Source organism: Gadus macrocephalus, chromosome 1 (assembly GCF_031168955.1).
Source record: "Gadus macrocephalus chromosome 1, ASM3116895v1".
Classification (NCBI taxonomy): Eukaryota; Metazoa; Chordata; class Actinopteri; order Gadiformes; family Gadidae; genus Gadus; species Gadus macrocephalus.
In genome coordinates this window covers 14303038-14321581 of record NC_082382.1, presented here as the reverse complement: position 1 = coordinate 14321581, position 18544 = coordinate 14303038, and the positions used below count along the sequence as shown (strand labels likewise).

The 18544-nt window shown below is 46.4% G+C and overlaps 1 protein-coding gene and 1 long non-coding RNA gene across 2 annotated transcripts; one reads left to right on the top strand and one right to left on the bottom strand.

Moving 5' to 3' along the window:
- Positions 1 to 1466: 1466 nt before the first annotated feature.
- Positions 1467 to 2955, bottom strand: fam43b (family with sequence similarity 43 member B). Its single transcript, XM_060047822.1, has one exon. The coding sequence runs from the start codon at positions 2669 to 2671 to the stop codon at positions 1574 to 1576; it is 1098 nt and encodes a 365-aa protein (XP_059903805.1). The 5' UTR covers positions 2672 to 2955; the 3' UTR covers positions 1467 to 1573.
- Positions 2956 to 17715: 14760 nt separating this feature from the next.
- Positions 17716 to 18320, top strand: LOC132464344 (uncharacterized). The gene is made up of 3 exons (XR_009527239.1): positions 17716 to 17790; positions 17944 to 18069; positions 18279 to 18320. It is a non-coding gene; the product is annotated as an uncharacterized LOC132464344 (long non-coding RNA).
- Positions 18321 to 18544: the final 224 nt, after the last annotated feature.

Below are 18544 nucleotides of genomic sequence, written 5' to 3'. Positions count from 1 at the left end.
GGCACACTGATTAATGGCTGTTCTTTGCGTAGAGGGCTGAGAGGCCAATACCGTGGCTGGGAGAAATGTATCCCTGATCACATTAACATCAAGTTAAGCAGAACTCAACAATGCGGTCCCCATATCTTGAATATTATCTGGTGGCAAGATAATATAAGATACGACAAGAAAAGATAAGTTAAGCAATATTTGTGATGAAGGACGTTCTGTGAAATATTCAGAGCCTGAGATGTTTGGAACTTCTTTTCATTGCATCTTTAAAAAGGCATGATTTGCATTTTAACAAAATAATCAAAGAGTGAACAAAATATATTTTTAAGTGAATGTAGTTTTTTAATTTATTTATTTATACTTCATAGAAAATATATATTGAAATAGATTTGTCTCATTGCAATACAATGCATCTTTAAACAGTTGCATCAACACTTAATTAGTAAGTAATATTATTAAAAACACTGGCATCTATTAAATTGTAAGAATTCCTCCGGCATTTTTGCAAGGGCTTAAATTTCAAAACAAAGGTGAATAAGTTTCATAACAGCTGAGAGCCAACTGAAAGAGGGAGCTAGGTGATGAACAGCTCTTTTGGTGTATTTGGCTATTTTTGCAGCCATAAATTAAGTTTATATAAATAAATATATAAAACATTACGTTGCTTTATTATATATTTGAATAGAATGTCTGGTCTGGTCAAAAGCAAATCACAGTGTTAAGTTTTGGAAAGCCAAATATCAAAGATATTATAAAAAAGGAACAGGAAAGAATAAAAAAGGAACAAAGTCAAGCAAGGAAAGCTTTGAAGGTAGCGGCTGATTTCTCATGCATTGATTACAAGGACGACCCAAACAAAAGATGGCAATAAACATGTCAAATCAATGGCTTGCTTCCTAAATTATAGCCTCATCTGGTTAATAGTATAAGCCCCTAAAGTACTTGTTTCCTCGATTGGATTCATTGAAAAAGGTCAACTGAATCGACAACCACTGACTACGTACATTTAAAAAACACAAGGGCACATATCTACAAACAAACCTCCCTGACGACACACAGATTACAACTCCGTCCGAAAGTGTGCTCCTGCTCGTCACTACTGCATAAACTCGAGTCATACTCCCATGAATACTGAGCCAAACAAGCACTAGGAAATATTGTTCCGCTTGTGGGGTGCCGATCGATACCCAAGCGTTGCACCACCTTGGTAGCGGTGCTCCTCTGTAGCGCCGTGGTCAGCCCTCTGTAAAAACAGTCGCTGTTTGTCATTGTGCTAACAGCGCTAGCAACACCCTTATGCTCCTTGTAAACATTCAGTGATGGCATCAGTCAGCAATAACAGTGCTCCCAAACAGAGATGCTGCGTTTGTTTCCCTCCCCTCACTGGGTAGGTAACGGGAGGGGAAGTTTCCAGTGAACACTTCACATGATGTGGACGGAAGCTTCAGGGGGAGCCAGTGTAGTGGGCACCGGTGAAATAAAGAGAGGAGAGCGAAGAGAAAGAGAACAGGAGAGGAATCGTTTTTTTTTTGTTCTGTGGAAATTTGAATCCTTTTTTTCTGTTTTAGCTCCACACTGCTACTCACACCAGGGAGGTGATGAAGGTGAAGGTATTGTTGTTGCGGTCATTAACAAAGTTGATCTGGCAGTCCTCCAGCCCGGCGATGTCCCCAAGCGCCAGCTCCGACAGCAGCTGCGTGGGATCCCTGCTGGTGGTTAAAACCCTCGGCCTCCCCGGATGGCCCTGATGTTCTCTCACTCCCTCCTCCTTCTTCCCCTTCTCCCTCTGGTCCTGGTCTTTGTCCTCCACCTCCCCCTCCTCCTCCTCCTCCTTCGCCCTCTGTTCCTTATCTTCATCCTGCTGCTCCCCCTCCCCCTCCCCCTCCCCCTCCCCCTCCCCCTCCCCCTCCTCCTCCTCCGCGATGGGGGCGAGGCGGGCTGAGCTGCCTGCGGGGCCGTCGGCAGGGGGCCGGTAGTGGCACTGCCCGTTCAGCAGCCTCCGGATGGGCATCAGCGGCACGGCGTCCTCCCCCAGCAGCAGCTGCTGCCGGTGCCGGAAGTCGCTCTGGCGCTTCAGCCGCTTGAACTCGCCGAAGGCGGCGGTGGCGTTGCGGTCCAGGCTGCGGGCGACGCGGCGGGCCTTCTCCGACCGGCTGAGCAGCACTGCGTGGCAGCGCAGCACCACCGCCATGTTCTTGACCTGGTGCCGGTAGACCCACGCCAGGATCTTGGGCCTGCAGGGGTCGGCGGCGCAGCAGGTGATCCGGTCCAGGGAGTAGACGTGCGTGGGCTTCTTCCTCTTGTCGGGGCTCATGCGCAGGCCCTGCGGCCCCACCGTCAGCCTCATCTTCAGGCTCTGCTCGCCGTAGTTGCTCCTGGTCCAGATCTTGCCCACGGCCTCCTGGGTGCAGCCGCTGCCCTTGGCCGCGATGGTGACCACGCTGCCCAGGTAGCGCGCGTTGTACACGGGCTCCTCCTTGTTGAGCTCCACCTTCTGCCGCTTGGTCTGGAAGAGGCTGCTCACCCAGTTCAGGTGGAAGTCCGGCAGGAGATCGGGGCAGGAGTGCAGCAGGGAGCTGAGGATGGAGTGGTAGGTGAGACCGGCGCCCCCGAGGCTCTTGGCTTTGCTCTTGGCCTGGTCCTCCACCAAAACAAACTTGCTCCTTCTCCAGGGCAACATGGTGCTGTAGTTGGAGGGACCAATCTCCCCCCCCCCCCCCCCCCCCCCCCCCTTCGCCGTACGTCCGCGACTCGTCCGATTATGAAAGAGATTCGAGAGCCGGTATAATCAAAGCCAGAGTGTGGGTGTTTGAGTGTGTGTGTGCGCGTGTGTGTGTGGGAGAGTTGAGGTAAAAAACGGAAGAGAAAAATAAAGCGAAGCAGCTTCTCCCAGCAGTGATGAGCGACTGAGAGACTGAGAGCAGAGCGCTGATCAGCCGGGGCTGCTCCAACTCTCGCTCCTCCTTCCTCCTCCTCCTCCCCCTCCCCCTCCTCCTCCTCCTCTTCCTCTTTCTCTTGCGCTGTCTGCCTCGCAGAGTGCTGATCAGTGCTACACACTCAGCCTGCTACTACCCCCCCCAGCCCCTCTCCCAAACCCCGCTTCTCTTGTTTTGCTTCCAAATGGCTCCCCAGCGAGGGTTTGGCTGTTCCACGCTCGGTACACACTGCGATATGGAGCGGTCCGGCTACACCCCCCCGTCTTTAACTCCGGGTCTGCTTCTCCCCAGGGACCCACTCCCCCGGTAATAGTTTGTGACCTGAAGAGGTGAGAAAGGTTCGGGTGAGAGTGGCACTCATTACCTCTGCCCTGTGAAGATGACTTAATTGGAATGTGCGTCGTTAGTCTGAGGCGAAGCTCTGCTCATCTCGTGTTTTGTACAAGAAATTAAGGAGATTATTTTATATGATTCCAAAGGGATTGTTTTAATGGTACCGATGCAAATTGAATACTGTTCAGTGATACAAAAAGGCTTTTGTTGTGTATGAAAGAACCCACCCTCTCATTCGTCCACCGTTATCCATGGTTTGGAAAATCATCACTTAAGTCCCTCGGTCCCTAGCTTTCTAAAACACCAATTTGTTCCTGGATGGATCTGAGAGCTTAGTGGGTCCAGGATAAATGATGCATTCACTGTATTATGTTGGCGTTCCCCCATGGAGCAATTACAAAACTACAGAATGTTACCACGGTTCTGCATGGTCAGAACCGTGGTAACCGTGGTATCGGCTTTCAGAGCATTGGGAAACACGATTGTAACTGGCGACGTTTTTCATCTCATGTAAATTAAGCCAATGTTTCCCATTTGGTAAATACATTTTTGTAAGCATTTTGCTGTAATGCATCATTGTAGATAGAATTATTATCTGTTCCCTTAAAAAAAGGACAACTTTTACTGGAACAAGTCCTGGGCATAGGAGAAGTGACTCCCATGTAAGGTTAAGCAGCACCAGGGTAGAAAGGGTCTTATTTTCTACTTCTTCAAACAATGAAGACTCAGAGGACCACTGTGAGATTTTTAACCAAGCCCTGTGAGATTTTAACATACCAGTATGATGATGAATTAGTCTGAGTTTCGAGCTAGCCCTATTTTGACGTGTCTCTCTGCCAGCCTTCTTGATTAAAGACAAACATGGGAAGACATGTCTTTTTTCTTCTTATCTCTACACCATATGGATAATCTGAGAAGTGTGCAGTGTGCAATTTATGGCCTGTCAGACGATGTCTAACAGATGATGCAAACAGATAAAAAGGCAGCAGAAACAATGTGTTCCTTCCTCCCTCTATGAGTAACAATATTTACTCTGAGATAAGTGATAAGACCGCTCACTCATAGTCTCGTTGGATACAGCGTGGGTTGGATTAAGGATTCTATCTGGATTCCAATGAACACCAAAACAACACCATATGATCCATAGAGTGTTTCGAAGACAGCCTTTTCTAAATTGTTTGGATTTCATTAATCAAATGAGACCCCACCCCCCCAGATCTCTCGCTCTGTCTCTGTTAGTGTTTAAAACAAACACGCCCGGGGGCGCATGTGGTTGAAATCATCCATGAGGACGTTGACCTTTATAGTGATGGATGGCTGGATGTTGTTAATGGACCCCTCAAACTCCCGGGCCGGCCTCATATCACAAGAAGGCTGCGGTAATAAAAAAGAGCAGATATATCTAAACAGTGATCGGCTCTGACCCGGGGGTTACATTTCAAGGCTCCCAGGTTGTCCCGCAGTATATTCCATGTGGTACGACCGTATGGGGATAATGAATGCTTTAAATCAGAGTTCATAAATGCATTCCTTCTGTTGCAGTTTCTTTCTTGTATGGGGGTGGAGCGGGGGGGGGGGATGAGAATGAATATGACTCAATAGGAATATATTGCTGCCCACTGAGATAGTGTTGTTGTAGTAACAAGAGTCAGGAGTAGAATATTAATATCTGCCTCAAATCTAGCAATGAGATATGTAGAGTGTAGAAAAGTAGATTTATATACAATTTATAAATAATTAATACAAATGGAGTATAACTTGGTTAGGCAAATGCAAAAAGCAGTGATTACATAAAATAATATATCTAATATGTAATTAATTAATTAAAATCTATCTTTATTTAAAACATTGAATATGTATTTATTTTTTCGCGGTGCAGATCTGATAATAAAGAAAAACAACGCCTTGTGACACATTTGCTTACAATATTAATGGAAACACCTTAATGACAGTACAATGTTCACATTGTGTTTATGATTTCATATCATGATTAGCATGCCATTGCCTCAACATTTTCATATGCGTATTAGTCAGCAACTCCCATTACATTTCATTACATCCCCATTACACCAAAATGCCACTGGACGCTATTAGACAGACCCACAACCGATCAGAGCAATGAATCAGTGACGCATCAGCGACAGCCATCTAGGTTGTTGACCTCAATGGAACTCCTAAAGTGTGCTCCTCTGTACAGTCATGGTATGAAACCCGACACATATTAGATAACTGATTGTGATTGGCCTGACCTGGGCAGGTCTGCAGGGAATCTGTCAGAGCGGGAGGGAAGCCAGATGCATATGCCAGAGTAAATAAGACATTTGATTGCAGATTCATCTTGTTATCATGTTATCATGTTATAATGCAGAACGTTTTTGGGTTGGCATTCCCGGTTACAGAGCTTCAGCCATGCCTGCTCTCCAACAGCACGTGATTGGACCACAGTCTGTCTTTGTTTACAGTCAGGCGGCATATTTGGAAGAGTCCCAAACACCACAGGCTCTGCTTGTACTCAGCCTTACCTTGTTTTTCTCTACTCCCATCCCCTCATTTGCCCTCTGTATCTTCGTCCTTCTAGCTCTCAGAGGTATGACACATCTATCTGTTCAACCTCCACATGCAGCGTGTGGATACAAGCACAGCATCTCTTTAAAGATCCCATGCCATGCTATTTTATGGATGCTTTAATATAGGTATTAGTGGGCCACAAACACAGTATTCAAAGACGTCCCCGAAATTCAGCCGTGGTGCAGAGTTACAGCCACTCCGAACCAGTCGCACATTGAGCTTCCCCCAAACGCGCTGTTTCGGTGGGCGTGTCAAGGCAGGTCAAGGAGGGGGGTGGGGGTGTGGCCCTGAGCAGCTTGTAGCCACAGTACCATTCGCTCTGGTTACGGTGGGTGTGTCAAGGCAGGTCAAGGAGGGGACTCTCTTTATTACCTGGGCGGGACTTTACGTCCTACGTCACTCGCTATGGGTTTGCATGTGTGCGCGTAGCCGTTTGTCTCAGGGATCTGTGCACGAACTCCCTTGCACTACAGATTACGAGCGTCAGTGTCGTACGCGATGGAGGGTGGGTGACATTCCTACAGTCTGTGATGATAGGCTATATTTCTACAAATGAAATAATATTACTAGCGATTAACATGACGAAACAACACGAACTAAGCTAACATTAGACTATAGCCATACCAGATAACGCCATACCAGCTAACCCTAACTATTTCTATTAAACTCTGAACCATTTTGCAACAGGCAACTGTGTGTTGGTGCGTCTTATTGCTTCCCACGTCTGCGTCTGCATCTTTCCCCCTCCTGGCTAATAGTTTCAGCTTTTGTACTGTATATCAGAAATGATCACCCTGTACCACACTGCTGACTTGTTGATGTTTTGTGAAAGCTAGCTTCATTAAGGAATCGAACCCCTTATCCCCGCATTAATGAGTTGTTCTCTGACCACTAACCCATCAGGTCTGAGTACATGCGATTCAAGAGTTAACCACTTGACAATCTTTAAACTTCGGTTGCCTAGAAATTGTAAAGACAGTGATGTGTGTACATTGTGCGAGTATCCGTCACTCGCGATGTGTGTGCAATCCAAAATGAAAGAAAAGACCTTGCATCACTAGGGAATCGAACCCCCAATCATCAGTTGGTCGTTGGAAACTGTAAACAAAGAGATCGCATTTTGTTTAACTGCTAACTAACAAACAGGTTTATGCGTTCACTGAACAAAGATTATGGAAATAAAAGACCACTTTTCCATCAGAAAAATCATCAGAACCGTTATTACCAACCCATAGACACTAAAAGCCAAAACCTTTCTCACATGCACACCCATCGCGAGTGACGGCTACGCGCACACATGCACACCCATAGCGAGTGACGTAGGACGTAAAGTCCCGCCCAGGTCGAAGTGGCGTCGATTTAGAGAGTCCCCATCATAGATATATATAGAACATATATATCTATGGTCCCCATGATATAGTGTTCTATATATATCTATGGTCCCCATGCCTCAGACTTGAACTTTAGCGGACCTCCATCTTTAAAATCAAGGAGGGGGGTGGGGGTGTGGCCCTGAGCAGCTTGTAGCCACAGTACCATTCGCTCTGGTTACGGTGGGCGTGTCAAGGCAGGTCAAGGAGGGGGGTGGGGGTGTGGCCCTGAGCAGCTTGTAGCCACAGTACCATGCGCTGTTTACGGTGGATGTATCGCAATGGCTCGTAGAAACCCATATTATACATAGATATCTATATAATATAATATAATATAATATAATATAATATAATATAATATAATATAATATAATATAATATAATATAATATAATATATATTATCACCTGGCCCTGAGCAGCTTGTAGCCACGGTACCATGCGCTCTGTTTACGGTGGATGTATCGCAATGGCTCTTAGAAACCCATATTATACATAGATATCTATATCATATAATATATAATATATATTATCACGGCCAAAAGCTGTGTGAGCCTCCAGACGATAGGCTATTATGAATCTCAAACGACCGCGTCTTCTTCAGATTGATGTGGAAGTGGAAGATTGTTATTTGGATAACCGTTCTGCTGTTGGTGTGATGGCGCATAACACGTCGGACTCTCGTCTCTGGTATTTCTACAACGAGACTCGTAGTGGGGGTTATCTCAGCCATGGTTGAGAATGAATTGGAAGGCAACCCGCTGGGCCGCATCTGCACGTGGTTTAACTAATTAGTGCCACGCTCCGCGCTAATGAGTTCACCTGTGGCGATTCGTGCTCAGTCATCTCTAACTTACCTGTCTGCTGCTCAGTAAGCCAAACTAAGTAGGTCGGTCTCCCCACTAACCGTCTAACGTCTCCCAGGTACGGTGATGTATACTTTAGGAGTTTAACCAGAACTTGGTTGGAGTTTCCCGGTTTTGTGTGACAAATGACAGTTCTTGTAACGAACGCTTTTCGAAGTAAAACGGACCACCACATCTGGACCTGCTGTGAGTAGAACGTTTATTTTCCTACTAGGCTTACTTGATGTTTAATGTTGGTTCTTGATGTAATTGGACATCATTTGTAGTGTTTTTGCGTGGTTATAGGCCATTTATTTATTTATTTATTCAGGTGGTGTAGTTAAATGTGGATTCAATGTGCTAGTTGTGTGGGCTGATTTAAGACGTCTATAGAGTCTGATGCGTTTGCCAAATCATGTTTTTTATTAAGCCCTTGATCGTTTTATTAGGTGGATTTTTGCCTTTTAAAAACAAAACAAATTAAAAGTTAAAACCCTTAAGAATTTGATATATTTCTTTCAAGTATATTAGTCTAGATGCAGCTAAACTATACACAACTGCCAAAATAAAGTAAAAAAAAATGATTAGTATCAAGTTTTAATGAAGTTTCTACAGGTTAAAGGACTGTCGTTTGGAGAAGATTGGTGCCAATATTTGGGGAAAGGAATGCATGATTAATTCAAATTAAGTTAGCTTGAATCAACTTTGCCTCAGTGGTGTGGTTTGAGCACTAAAACGAATCTGCTTGTTCCGTTACTTCACAGGTCAAGGAGGAGAAAGTGATTCTGTGAGTATCAAAACTGAACCATGAAGAAGAAACTGCGAACTGTAAGTCCTTATATTTCCTCTTTATGCTGGGGCATTGTTTTGGCCTCCTCGTTGGCTGAGGTGGAAAGGTGAATGATTTAAATAATGTTTTTTGTTGGTACTTGGGCTAATTACCTGTTTAGTTTGAACATGTGTCAATGCTGTGTTAGAAGGGTTGTAGTATAGGTTCCAAGTGAATTGTGAGAATAGTAACATAGGGTTTCAGAGTGCAGCCAAAACATACTCCAAGGTTTTGTCTAGATTTTCTTTCGACATGCTTCGCCACTACTTCCTGAACTTTGCATCACGTCACATGAGTTACCGTACTGATAAGGGTTCAGATTGAGTGATCAGGGATGCATGCTAGGGTTCTGCGCTGTCTGAAGCCTCCAGCTCTGTAGACTTGCCCCCTTCAGGTGAAGGCATGTGTCTAAGAGGTGGTTGTGAAGTCATTTACATGAACTGGGATGTCATTCAAGATGGTGACAGGCTCTCACCTAAAGGAGAAACGCCCGGGGATGAGATGTGAGGGCTCTTCCTCAACGACTAGAACACCACCTCGGTCCTTCGCTAGAGAACCATGGAGCACCTTTCAACGTTGCCCACCATACATCTTGAAGCCGTAGCTACGGTTTCTCTACCTCCGCAGCTGGAGTAGAGCACAGCTGCAGTCACGAAAAGGGTCCTTGGTGGGATCTTACCGCGATAGGTTCTGATTTAAGAGGACCGAACTTCCAGGACCAGCTGGCCTCCTCCATTACTCTGCAGTTCAGCCTGAGAAAGGCTTGCATCTGAGCCAGCAGAGGGCTCATCGGCCTGCTGTTCATATGGGATGAGGAGAATCCTACTGTAAAGACCTACCAACCAATCCCTGCTCTGTTCAAGGTCTGGTCCGTTCATGACCTACCTACCAACTACTGGGACGTCCGATACCTACCAACTACTGGGACGTCCGATACCTACCAACTACTGGGACGTCTGAAACCTACCAACTACTGGGACGTCTGAAACCTACCAACTACTGGGACGTCTGAAACCTACCAGCTACTGGGATGTCTGAAACCTACCAGCTACTGGGATGTCTGAAACCTACCAGCTACTGGGATGTCTGAAACCTACCAGCTACTGGGATGTCTGAAACCTACCAGCTACTGGGATGTCTGAAACCTACCAGCTACTGGGATGTCTGAAACCTACCAGCTACTGGGATGTCTGAAACCTACCAGCTACTGGGATGTCTGAAACCTACCAGCTACTGGGATGTCTGAAACCTACCAGCTACTGGGATGTCTGAAACCTACCAGCTACTGGGATGTCTGAAACCTACCAGCTACTGGGATATCTGAAACCTACCAGCTACTGGGATATCTGAAACCTACCAGCTACTGGGATGTCTGAAACCTACCAGCTACTGGGATGTCCGATACCTACCAGCTACTGGGATGTCCGATACCTACCATCCCACCACTGGGGTGACCTAATCAGATTACCTTCTCACCACTTCCATCAAATCCCGTCCCTGTTCTCAGGCTCATCAAAGCGGAAGAGTTTGAGTCTGAAGGAAAACAACTGGACTGCCTGTGGCTCTTCAGGTGGGCATGGTGAGGGTTCTACCTTGCCTGGTTGTTCATGTGGTCAGGGTTTTACCTGGCCTGGTTGTTCATGCGGTCAGGGTTCTACCTGGCCTGGTTGTTCATGTGGTCAGGGTTCTGCCTGGCCTGGTTGTTCATGCGGTCAGGGTTCTGCCTGGCCTGGTTCTTCATGCGGTCAGGGTTCTACCTGGCCTGGTTGTTCATGCGGTCAGGGTTCTGCCTGGCCTGGTTGTTCATGTGGTCAGGGTTCTACCTGGCCTGGTTCTTCATGTGGTCAGGGTTCTGCCTGGCCTGGTTCTTCATGTGGTCAGGGTTCTACCTGGCCTGGTTGTTCATGTGGTCAGGGTTCTACCTGGCCTGGTTGTTCATGTGGTCAGGGTTCTACCTGGCCTGGTTGTTCATGTGGTCAGGGTTCTACCTGGCCTGGTTGTTCATGTGGTCAGGGTTCTACCTGGCCTGGTTGTTCATGTGGTCAGGGTTCTACCTGGTTCGGTTGTTCATGTAGTCGGGGTTCTACCTGGCCTGGGGTTCTTCATCCGGGCGTGATCAGGGTGACGAGGCATACCATGTGTGAGCGTGATGACATGGGGATACGCACTTATTATACATCATAACATTTTAGGAAATGGTCCTTCAAGCTTGAAAGACTGCGACGTGGCTGCCCTTTCTAGCCCCGACATGATAGTTGGCTGGCAGGCCCTGTGGATTGTATCTTCTGGACTCCTGTGCTGGGATGCAAGTTTTTCTTGGGCTGAATTGCAATGCATTTGTCGATGCTAGCTGGACCTGGGAGTTGGGTCCCCCTTTGAATCAGAAACCATCTTGGTAACATCCCAACTAGGGTTCTCTTCATGCTGTAACCAAGCTCTTCTTCAGCTGAGGAGGAAAAGAAATCCTCGCCGGGGCTTCAAGATCTATGAAGAGGAATATTGAAATGTGTGCAATGGTTCCCCCCCGTAGGCGCTGTGGTGTATTCTAGTCGCTGAGAAAGAGCCCTCGCATCCTACCCATGGCGTCTCTCCTTGGGGAGTCCCTGTCACAGTCTTGACGGATGTTCCAGGTCATGTAACTGATGCAACAGCCCTTTTGAACACTGTTTCTCCGGAGGGGGGAATGTCTACAGAACAGTAGACTTCACAGCACAGTATCCTAACATGCATCTCTGGCCACTCAGACCACACCCGGATCAATATGACAATGCTCATGCGATGTGAAGCGAGGAAGTAGCCAAAAGACAGATTAGTTAGCTTTTTTTGTACACTGGCAAGCATTGTTAATTGGTAGATAATTAGTTAAATGGGGTAACTGAAATGTTTAGTCAAAATGTTTTGTACATAAACCAACAGCAACAAACTACCAGATCGCCTCAAGGTAAGTCTGTTGGCTGTATTTTGCAATGAGACGACCACAAGATCTTCATCGTCGTTCAGCTCAAGGTGAGGTGCTGGTTACGTTACTTAGGGATGGTTCGTACTGGAACGTTACGATTCCAGTATGACGGGGCTTGGGGTTTCTGTAGAGGTTGGTAGTTTTGTGCAGTCTGTGAAGCTCTAATGCTGCAGTACTGTGTGGTGGAGGATAACTGGCAGTACGAACAGGATTGGCAATTGCGTTACGTCATCCACACCTTATTATGGCGTCTGGCAGTACGATCAGGATTGGCAATTGCGTTATGTCATCCACACCTTATTATGGCGTCTGGCAGTACGATCAATATTGGCATTTGCGTAAACCTCATAACTAATGAGCGTACCCAATTAAGGTAATCTGGCAGTGCCCCATTTCTATTGGTAACCATCTGCGATTATTGGTAAATCCTTATGCACTAGAAATTAGGAAGGGCACTCTTAAAATATATATATTTTTAATTATCCCACAAAATACCGCAAACTACTTTGATAACTGCGCTCTACAATCAACTCTCGATTTTCTGCGCATACATTTATCGGGTCGCGGAAAAGATGGAGACGACGGCATTTACATACTACGGCTTTTTAGTTCTTCAACAACCCAGCAGCTGAATGTGGCTAAGTATCATTTTACTATCTAAATTACTATTGATATTGCTAGTGTTCTAAATATCTGGGCTGTGATCTGCTCAATATAGTTTCTGCTAGACTTCAGAAACAAAAGGAAGGGTTAAATGTAAGTGTGCTTATTCACGTATTATCAAATGGTATAGCTGTTTAGAAAAGTAAAGTTAATTGTTGCGCAAATGCTACCATAAACCTTTGACTTTTGAATAAATCAAACTAAGCACAAGGCAACTAAGATACGTGGTGACCAAGAACTCTTATATTGATGTTCAGTTTATTATTGGTGAGGCAGTGATGTAAAGCGCGTCGTGGTGTTTTTAAATGGATGAATGTTGTGCTAACAGACGGGGGGAAACTCCAGGCCTTGCAGTCCTGATCCTGTATGATGCAGAAGATGTCAATCCAACCGCACATGTGAGTGTTTGATATTGAAGCTTTCACATTGATTCCCCACAGTATTTACCAATCTTTTATAACATTATGATCTTCTCAGTGATCTCTGCAGCGTGGTCGGTGGGAGGAGATGTGGCCGAGCAGTTGAACCAGGCTCTATCGGTGTAAGTGGCTTTCGATCAATGTTGATTTTTGCGTTAAAAGGATGAATATTGGATGTTAATGTGCTTGATTATGATGGTTCAGTACCTTGATTTAGTGTTTGGGAGTCCGTTTCCTGAAGACGTCCAACCTGTCTCTAGTTTATTGCTTCTCTTTCTGAAAAATGTACTCATCGCTTTGGTTAAAAGCATCTGCTAAATGCCCTCAATGTAAATGTAGTTGATTAATAAAGCTAATTTACAGCAGTTTAGAAATGGCACGTCGTCTCCCAAGGTTTAGTTAAATATTGTACAACACAGCTGGTTGGACCTGAGGCTGGGGACCAGAGGGTAACCCCACTACCTGGACCAGTAATGGGGCACCCCACTACCTGGACCAGTAATGGGGCAGCAGGGTGGACCAGGGTACCATCTCCAAGCCGCTCTGAAACTATTTGTTGAGGCTGATTATTTTTTATTATCTTTCTCAGATTTTCATTCTGACAGTAGTAGTTTATACATTTCTCAACGAGTCAACTTGTAAACTTGAAGTTAGATATTTTTTCCCCTTTACACAAGCAAGGGTGTGCAGGTTTGACCTCCCCGGCTTTGTTACCAGATTTTGGACCCAACTACTGCCGTTTCATGTTAGGTCAGGATGCGTTGGTGGAGGAGGAGGACTGATGGAGGAGAGCCGACGGAGCCATGGTGGACGAGAGCCGACGGAGCCATGGTGGACGAGAGCCGACGGAGCCATGGTGGACGAGAGCCGACGGAGCCATGGTGGACGAGAGCCGACGGAGGAGCCGTGGTGGACGAGAGCCGACGGAGGAGCCGTGGTGGAGGTCCTGCCTTAAGAATGATGTCGGGGTGAATGCAGCCAATCTCTAAATTGATTATCACTCTCACTGCTACTAAACGGTTTCTGTTCTAAAATCGGTTACTTCAGCCGTCATCTAATATGGCTGATTTTGGACCCAACTACTGCCGTTTGTTAGGTCAGGACGCGTTGGTTGAGGAGGAGGGCTGATGGAGGAGATCCGATGGAGCCATGGTGGACGAGAGCCGACAGCGCCATGGTGGACGAGAGCCGACGGAGCCATGGTGGACGAGAGCCGACGGAGCCATGGTGGACGAGAGCCGACGGAGCCATGGTGGACGAGAGCCGACGGAGCCATGGTGGTCGAGAGCCGACGGAGGAGCCATGGTGGACGAGAGCCGACGGAGGAGCCGTGGTGGAGGTCCTGCCTTAAGAATGATGTCGGGGTGAATGCAGCCAGTCTCTAAATTGATTATCACTCTCACTGCTACTGAACGGTTTCTGTTCTAAAATCGGTTACTTCAGCCGTCATCTAATATGGCAGATTTAGAGAAAACCGTCCTTGGCTTAATGGAGCCATCAGTGAAGTTTTATTGAGACTCTAACCCCTCAATGTGAAGGCTGGAGTCTACGCTACTGGTACAAGAATTCTACAAGTTTTATCGTTTGTTTTAAATATTGAGTTTCAGCTGAGGCAGAAGACTGTTTTAATAATGTTAACAGTCAAATTTCAAATGTGTTTTGTTGAATTCACAGAATGTTCTACCATTCTCCTGCATAACACATTTCCAAGTGTGTGCATGGTTCTTATTTGTTTTTTTTAACTTGCAGTGTCTTCTATTCCTCTACATTTTACACCAAAAGCCAGTACTTTGGTTCAGAATGGTTTAAAAGAGGCTTCCAGAGAATAATCCCACCCACTGCTCAACTACCACCCCTGTTTGTTACAGACCCGATGGCCTTGGCTGATGGAGGAACTGCATCTGGAGGACGACCATGAATCTACCTGCCAACAGGTGGTACTGGTTTGCACTGGTTTGCATGAACTGGACATGAGGCAAATTCCCTGCTGTTTGCTCCAGACCAGGACTCTGTGAGGGGTGGTGATGGAGCCGTGCTGAGGACCCGTTGGTGAAGGACGTCCCTTGTGGGGGGGCAAGGACAGCCGACCCTGAGGTGATTATACCTCACACTGCCACCTCAATGTGAAGGAGTAGGCTGCTAGACTAGCCACTCCACCAGCCCTACATCGGTCTCTTCAGCCATCGTTGTGATCAGAATGATTTTGAGAAAAAAGTCCCTGGGTTAATGGAGCTGTGAGTGAACAGTATTTATTCACTCACAATTTTGCTCTCCATGTGAGGCTGCAGCGTCTGATTTCTCACATTGATTCCCACAGTATTTACCCATCTTTCATAACATTATGATCTTCTCAGTGATCTCTGCAGCGTGGTCGGTGGGAGGAGATGTGGCCGAGCCGTTCTATCGGGCTCTATCGGTGTAAGTGGCTTTCGATCAATGTTGATTTTTGTGTTAAAAGGATGAATATTGGATGTTAATGTGCTTGATTATGATGGTTCAGTACCAGAGGGTAACCCCACTACCTGGACCTGTAATGGGGCAGCAGGGTGGACCAGGGTAACCATCACCAAGCCGCTCTGAAACTAATTGTAGAGGTTGACTATTTTTTATTATCTTTCTCAGATTTTCATTCTGACAGTAGTAGTTTATACATTTCTCAACGAGTCAACTTGTAAACTTAAGGAAGTTGGATATTTTTTCCCCCTTTACAAATGCAAGGGTGTGCAGGTTTGACCTCCCCGGCTTTGTTACCAGATTTTGGACCCGACTACTGCCGTTTGATGTTAGGTCAGGACGCGTTGGTGGAGGAGGAGGAGGGCTGATGGAGGAGAGCCGACGGAGCCATGGTGGACAAGAGCCGATGGAGCCATGGTGGACGAGAGCCGACGGAGCCATGGTGGACGAGAGCCGACGGAGCCATGGTGGACGAGAGCCGACGGAGCCATGGTGGACGAGAGCCGACGGAGGAGCCGTGGTGGAGGTCCTGCCTTAAGAATGATGTCGGGGTGAATGCAGCCAGTCTCTAGATTGATTATCACTCTCACTGCTACTGAACGGTTTCTGTTCTAAAATCGGTTACTTCAGCCGTCATCTAATATGGCAGATTTAGAGAAAACCGTCCTTGGCTTAATGGAGCCATCAGTGAAGTTTTATTGAGACTCTAACCCCTAAATGTGAAGGCTATAGTCTACGCTACTGGTACAAGAATTCTACAAGTTTTATTGTTTGTTTTAAATATTGAGTTTCAGCTGAGGCAGAAGACTGTTTGAATAATGTTAACAGTCAAATTTCAAATGTGTGCTGTTGAATTCACAGAATGTTCTACCATTCTCCTGCATAACACATTTTCAAGTGTGTGCATGGTTCTTTTTTTTTTTTTTTTAACTTGCAGTGTCTTCTATTCCTCTACATTTTACACCAAAAGCCAGTACTTTGGTTCAGAATGGTTTAAAAGAGGCGTCCAGAGAATAATCCCACCCACTGCTCAACTACCACCCCTGTTTGTTACAGACCCGATGGCCTTGGCTGATGGAGGAACTGCATCTGGAGGACGACCATGAATCTACCTGCCAACAGGTGGTACTGGTTTGCACTGGTTTGCATGAACTGAACATGGTGGACATGAGGCAAATTCCCTGCTGTTTGCCCCAGACCAGGACTCTGTGAGGGGTGGTGATGGAGCCGTGCTGAGGACCTGCTGGTGAAGGACGTCCCTCGTGGGGGGGCAAGGACAGCCGACCCTGAGGTGATTATACCTTACACTGCCACCTCAATGTGAAGGAGTAGGCTGCTAGACTAGCCACTCCACCAGCCCTACATCGGTCTCTTCAGTGTGAGGTATAATCACCTGAGGTGATTATACCTCACACTGCCACCTCAATGTGAAGGAGTAGGCTGCTAGACTAGCCACTCCACCAGCCCTACATCGGTCTCTTCAGCCATCGTTTTGATCAGAATGATTTTGAGAAAAAAGTCGCTGGGTTAATGGAGCTGTGAGTGAACAGGATTTATTCACTCACAATTTTGCTCTCCATGTGAGGCTGCAGCGTCTGATTTCTCACATGAGTTCTGAAAGTTGTTATTCTGTAAAGGGGACGTATTATACCACCAGGTGTGAATGTGATTAGCCTAACAAGCGGTTTTGAAAATCTGCCCCATATGACATCACTAGTGGGCGTGTCCACCTAGATCTGTGCTGTACAGATCATTCTACCAGCCTACCCAGTGGACCGAAGTAAACGTTGCTCATCTATCCAGCACAGATCTAGGTGTACACGCCCAGTAGTGATGTAATATGTGTCAGATTTTGGAAACGGCTTGTAAGGCTAATCACACTCACACCTGGTGGTATAATGTCCCCTTTTAAAATGAAGAAAAACTGTCTACTGAGGTGTGAGAATGTTTTTTTTTTTCATATCCTGATTGTATCGCTGACCCACCAGGATCCGCTCGGATCTACGATCGCTACGATGCGACTGCAGAGGTCTCTGGAAGGTAAAGGACAGCTGTGGGTCATCATTGTGTTCAGTCATGTGACGATCAGAACTAAGTGATTCAATTATTTATGGAACTGAACAGCATTTTCATCAACTAGAATATTTCAGTGTTCTGACTTAAAAGATTACAAACTATAGCTGCTTTGCATTTGCTTTAGTTTCTATGCAAGTTGGAAAGAATAAAACAAATCATATTCAATGCCCTCATTAACACTCCAGCCAGGGCTTTGGTTTAAACTGGGCGTCACAAGAATACCCCCCCCCCCCCAATTGCTCAACTACCACCACTGTTTACACAGACCAGGAGACCTTGCCTGAGGAGAGCTGATGGAGGAGCCGTGCACCTGGAGAACCATGAGTCTGCCTGCCAACAAGTAGTACTGGTATGTTTGCATGAACTAAACATGACTTGTACTGGGAAACAACAGTTTACTACCAGACATTATAGCAAACTACCACTGATGTCAGACCATCAAACTACCACTTTGATTGTGCCCAGACATTGAGGCCAAACGGCCCCGTTTGTCCCCAAACAGGAAGGCGGGGCATAGGGAGGTGATGGAGGACCTGCCTGGTGAAGGACGTCAGGGTGGGGCGAGTGACACCCGACTCCAAGGGGATATCCACTGAGGAGAGAGCTGAAGGAGCCATGCATCTGGAAGGTGAGTCTGTTGCTGATGGAACTCTAAACGGGGCAGGATGGGGTGTTGGGCTCTCCATCAAATGGTGCTGGGTTCCACCCCTGAGTTCTCAGACTACATGGCATGGCGCACTTCTGAATTCACCAAGACTCTTTGGCTCGGACGGTCTGCCAGATAACTGAATCGTTGTGTCCTTTTGTATTCATATCATCCGTCTTTGTAAGGTGCAGTTGAAATGCTGTGTCCAGTCTGGGACACACACCTGAGCTGCGTCAAGCCTGTATCTCTGACCAGCTGGAGTCCCTTAGGTCAGTAGCCCACTGCTGAAGATGACATGGATATCGTGTTCATTGACTACAGGTGTAATAACCTTTTGATAATGTGACACTATCTAGACAGTCAACTGAACAATATGCTGTTTTCCTCTGTCCTCATTTCAGTGATCAACAACCGCCACTCATCGCTGGCCTGTGGATTCATCTCCTTCACTCACACA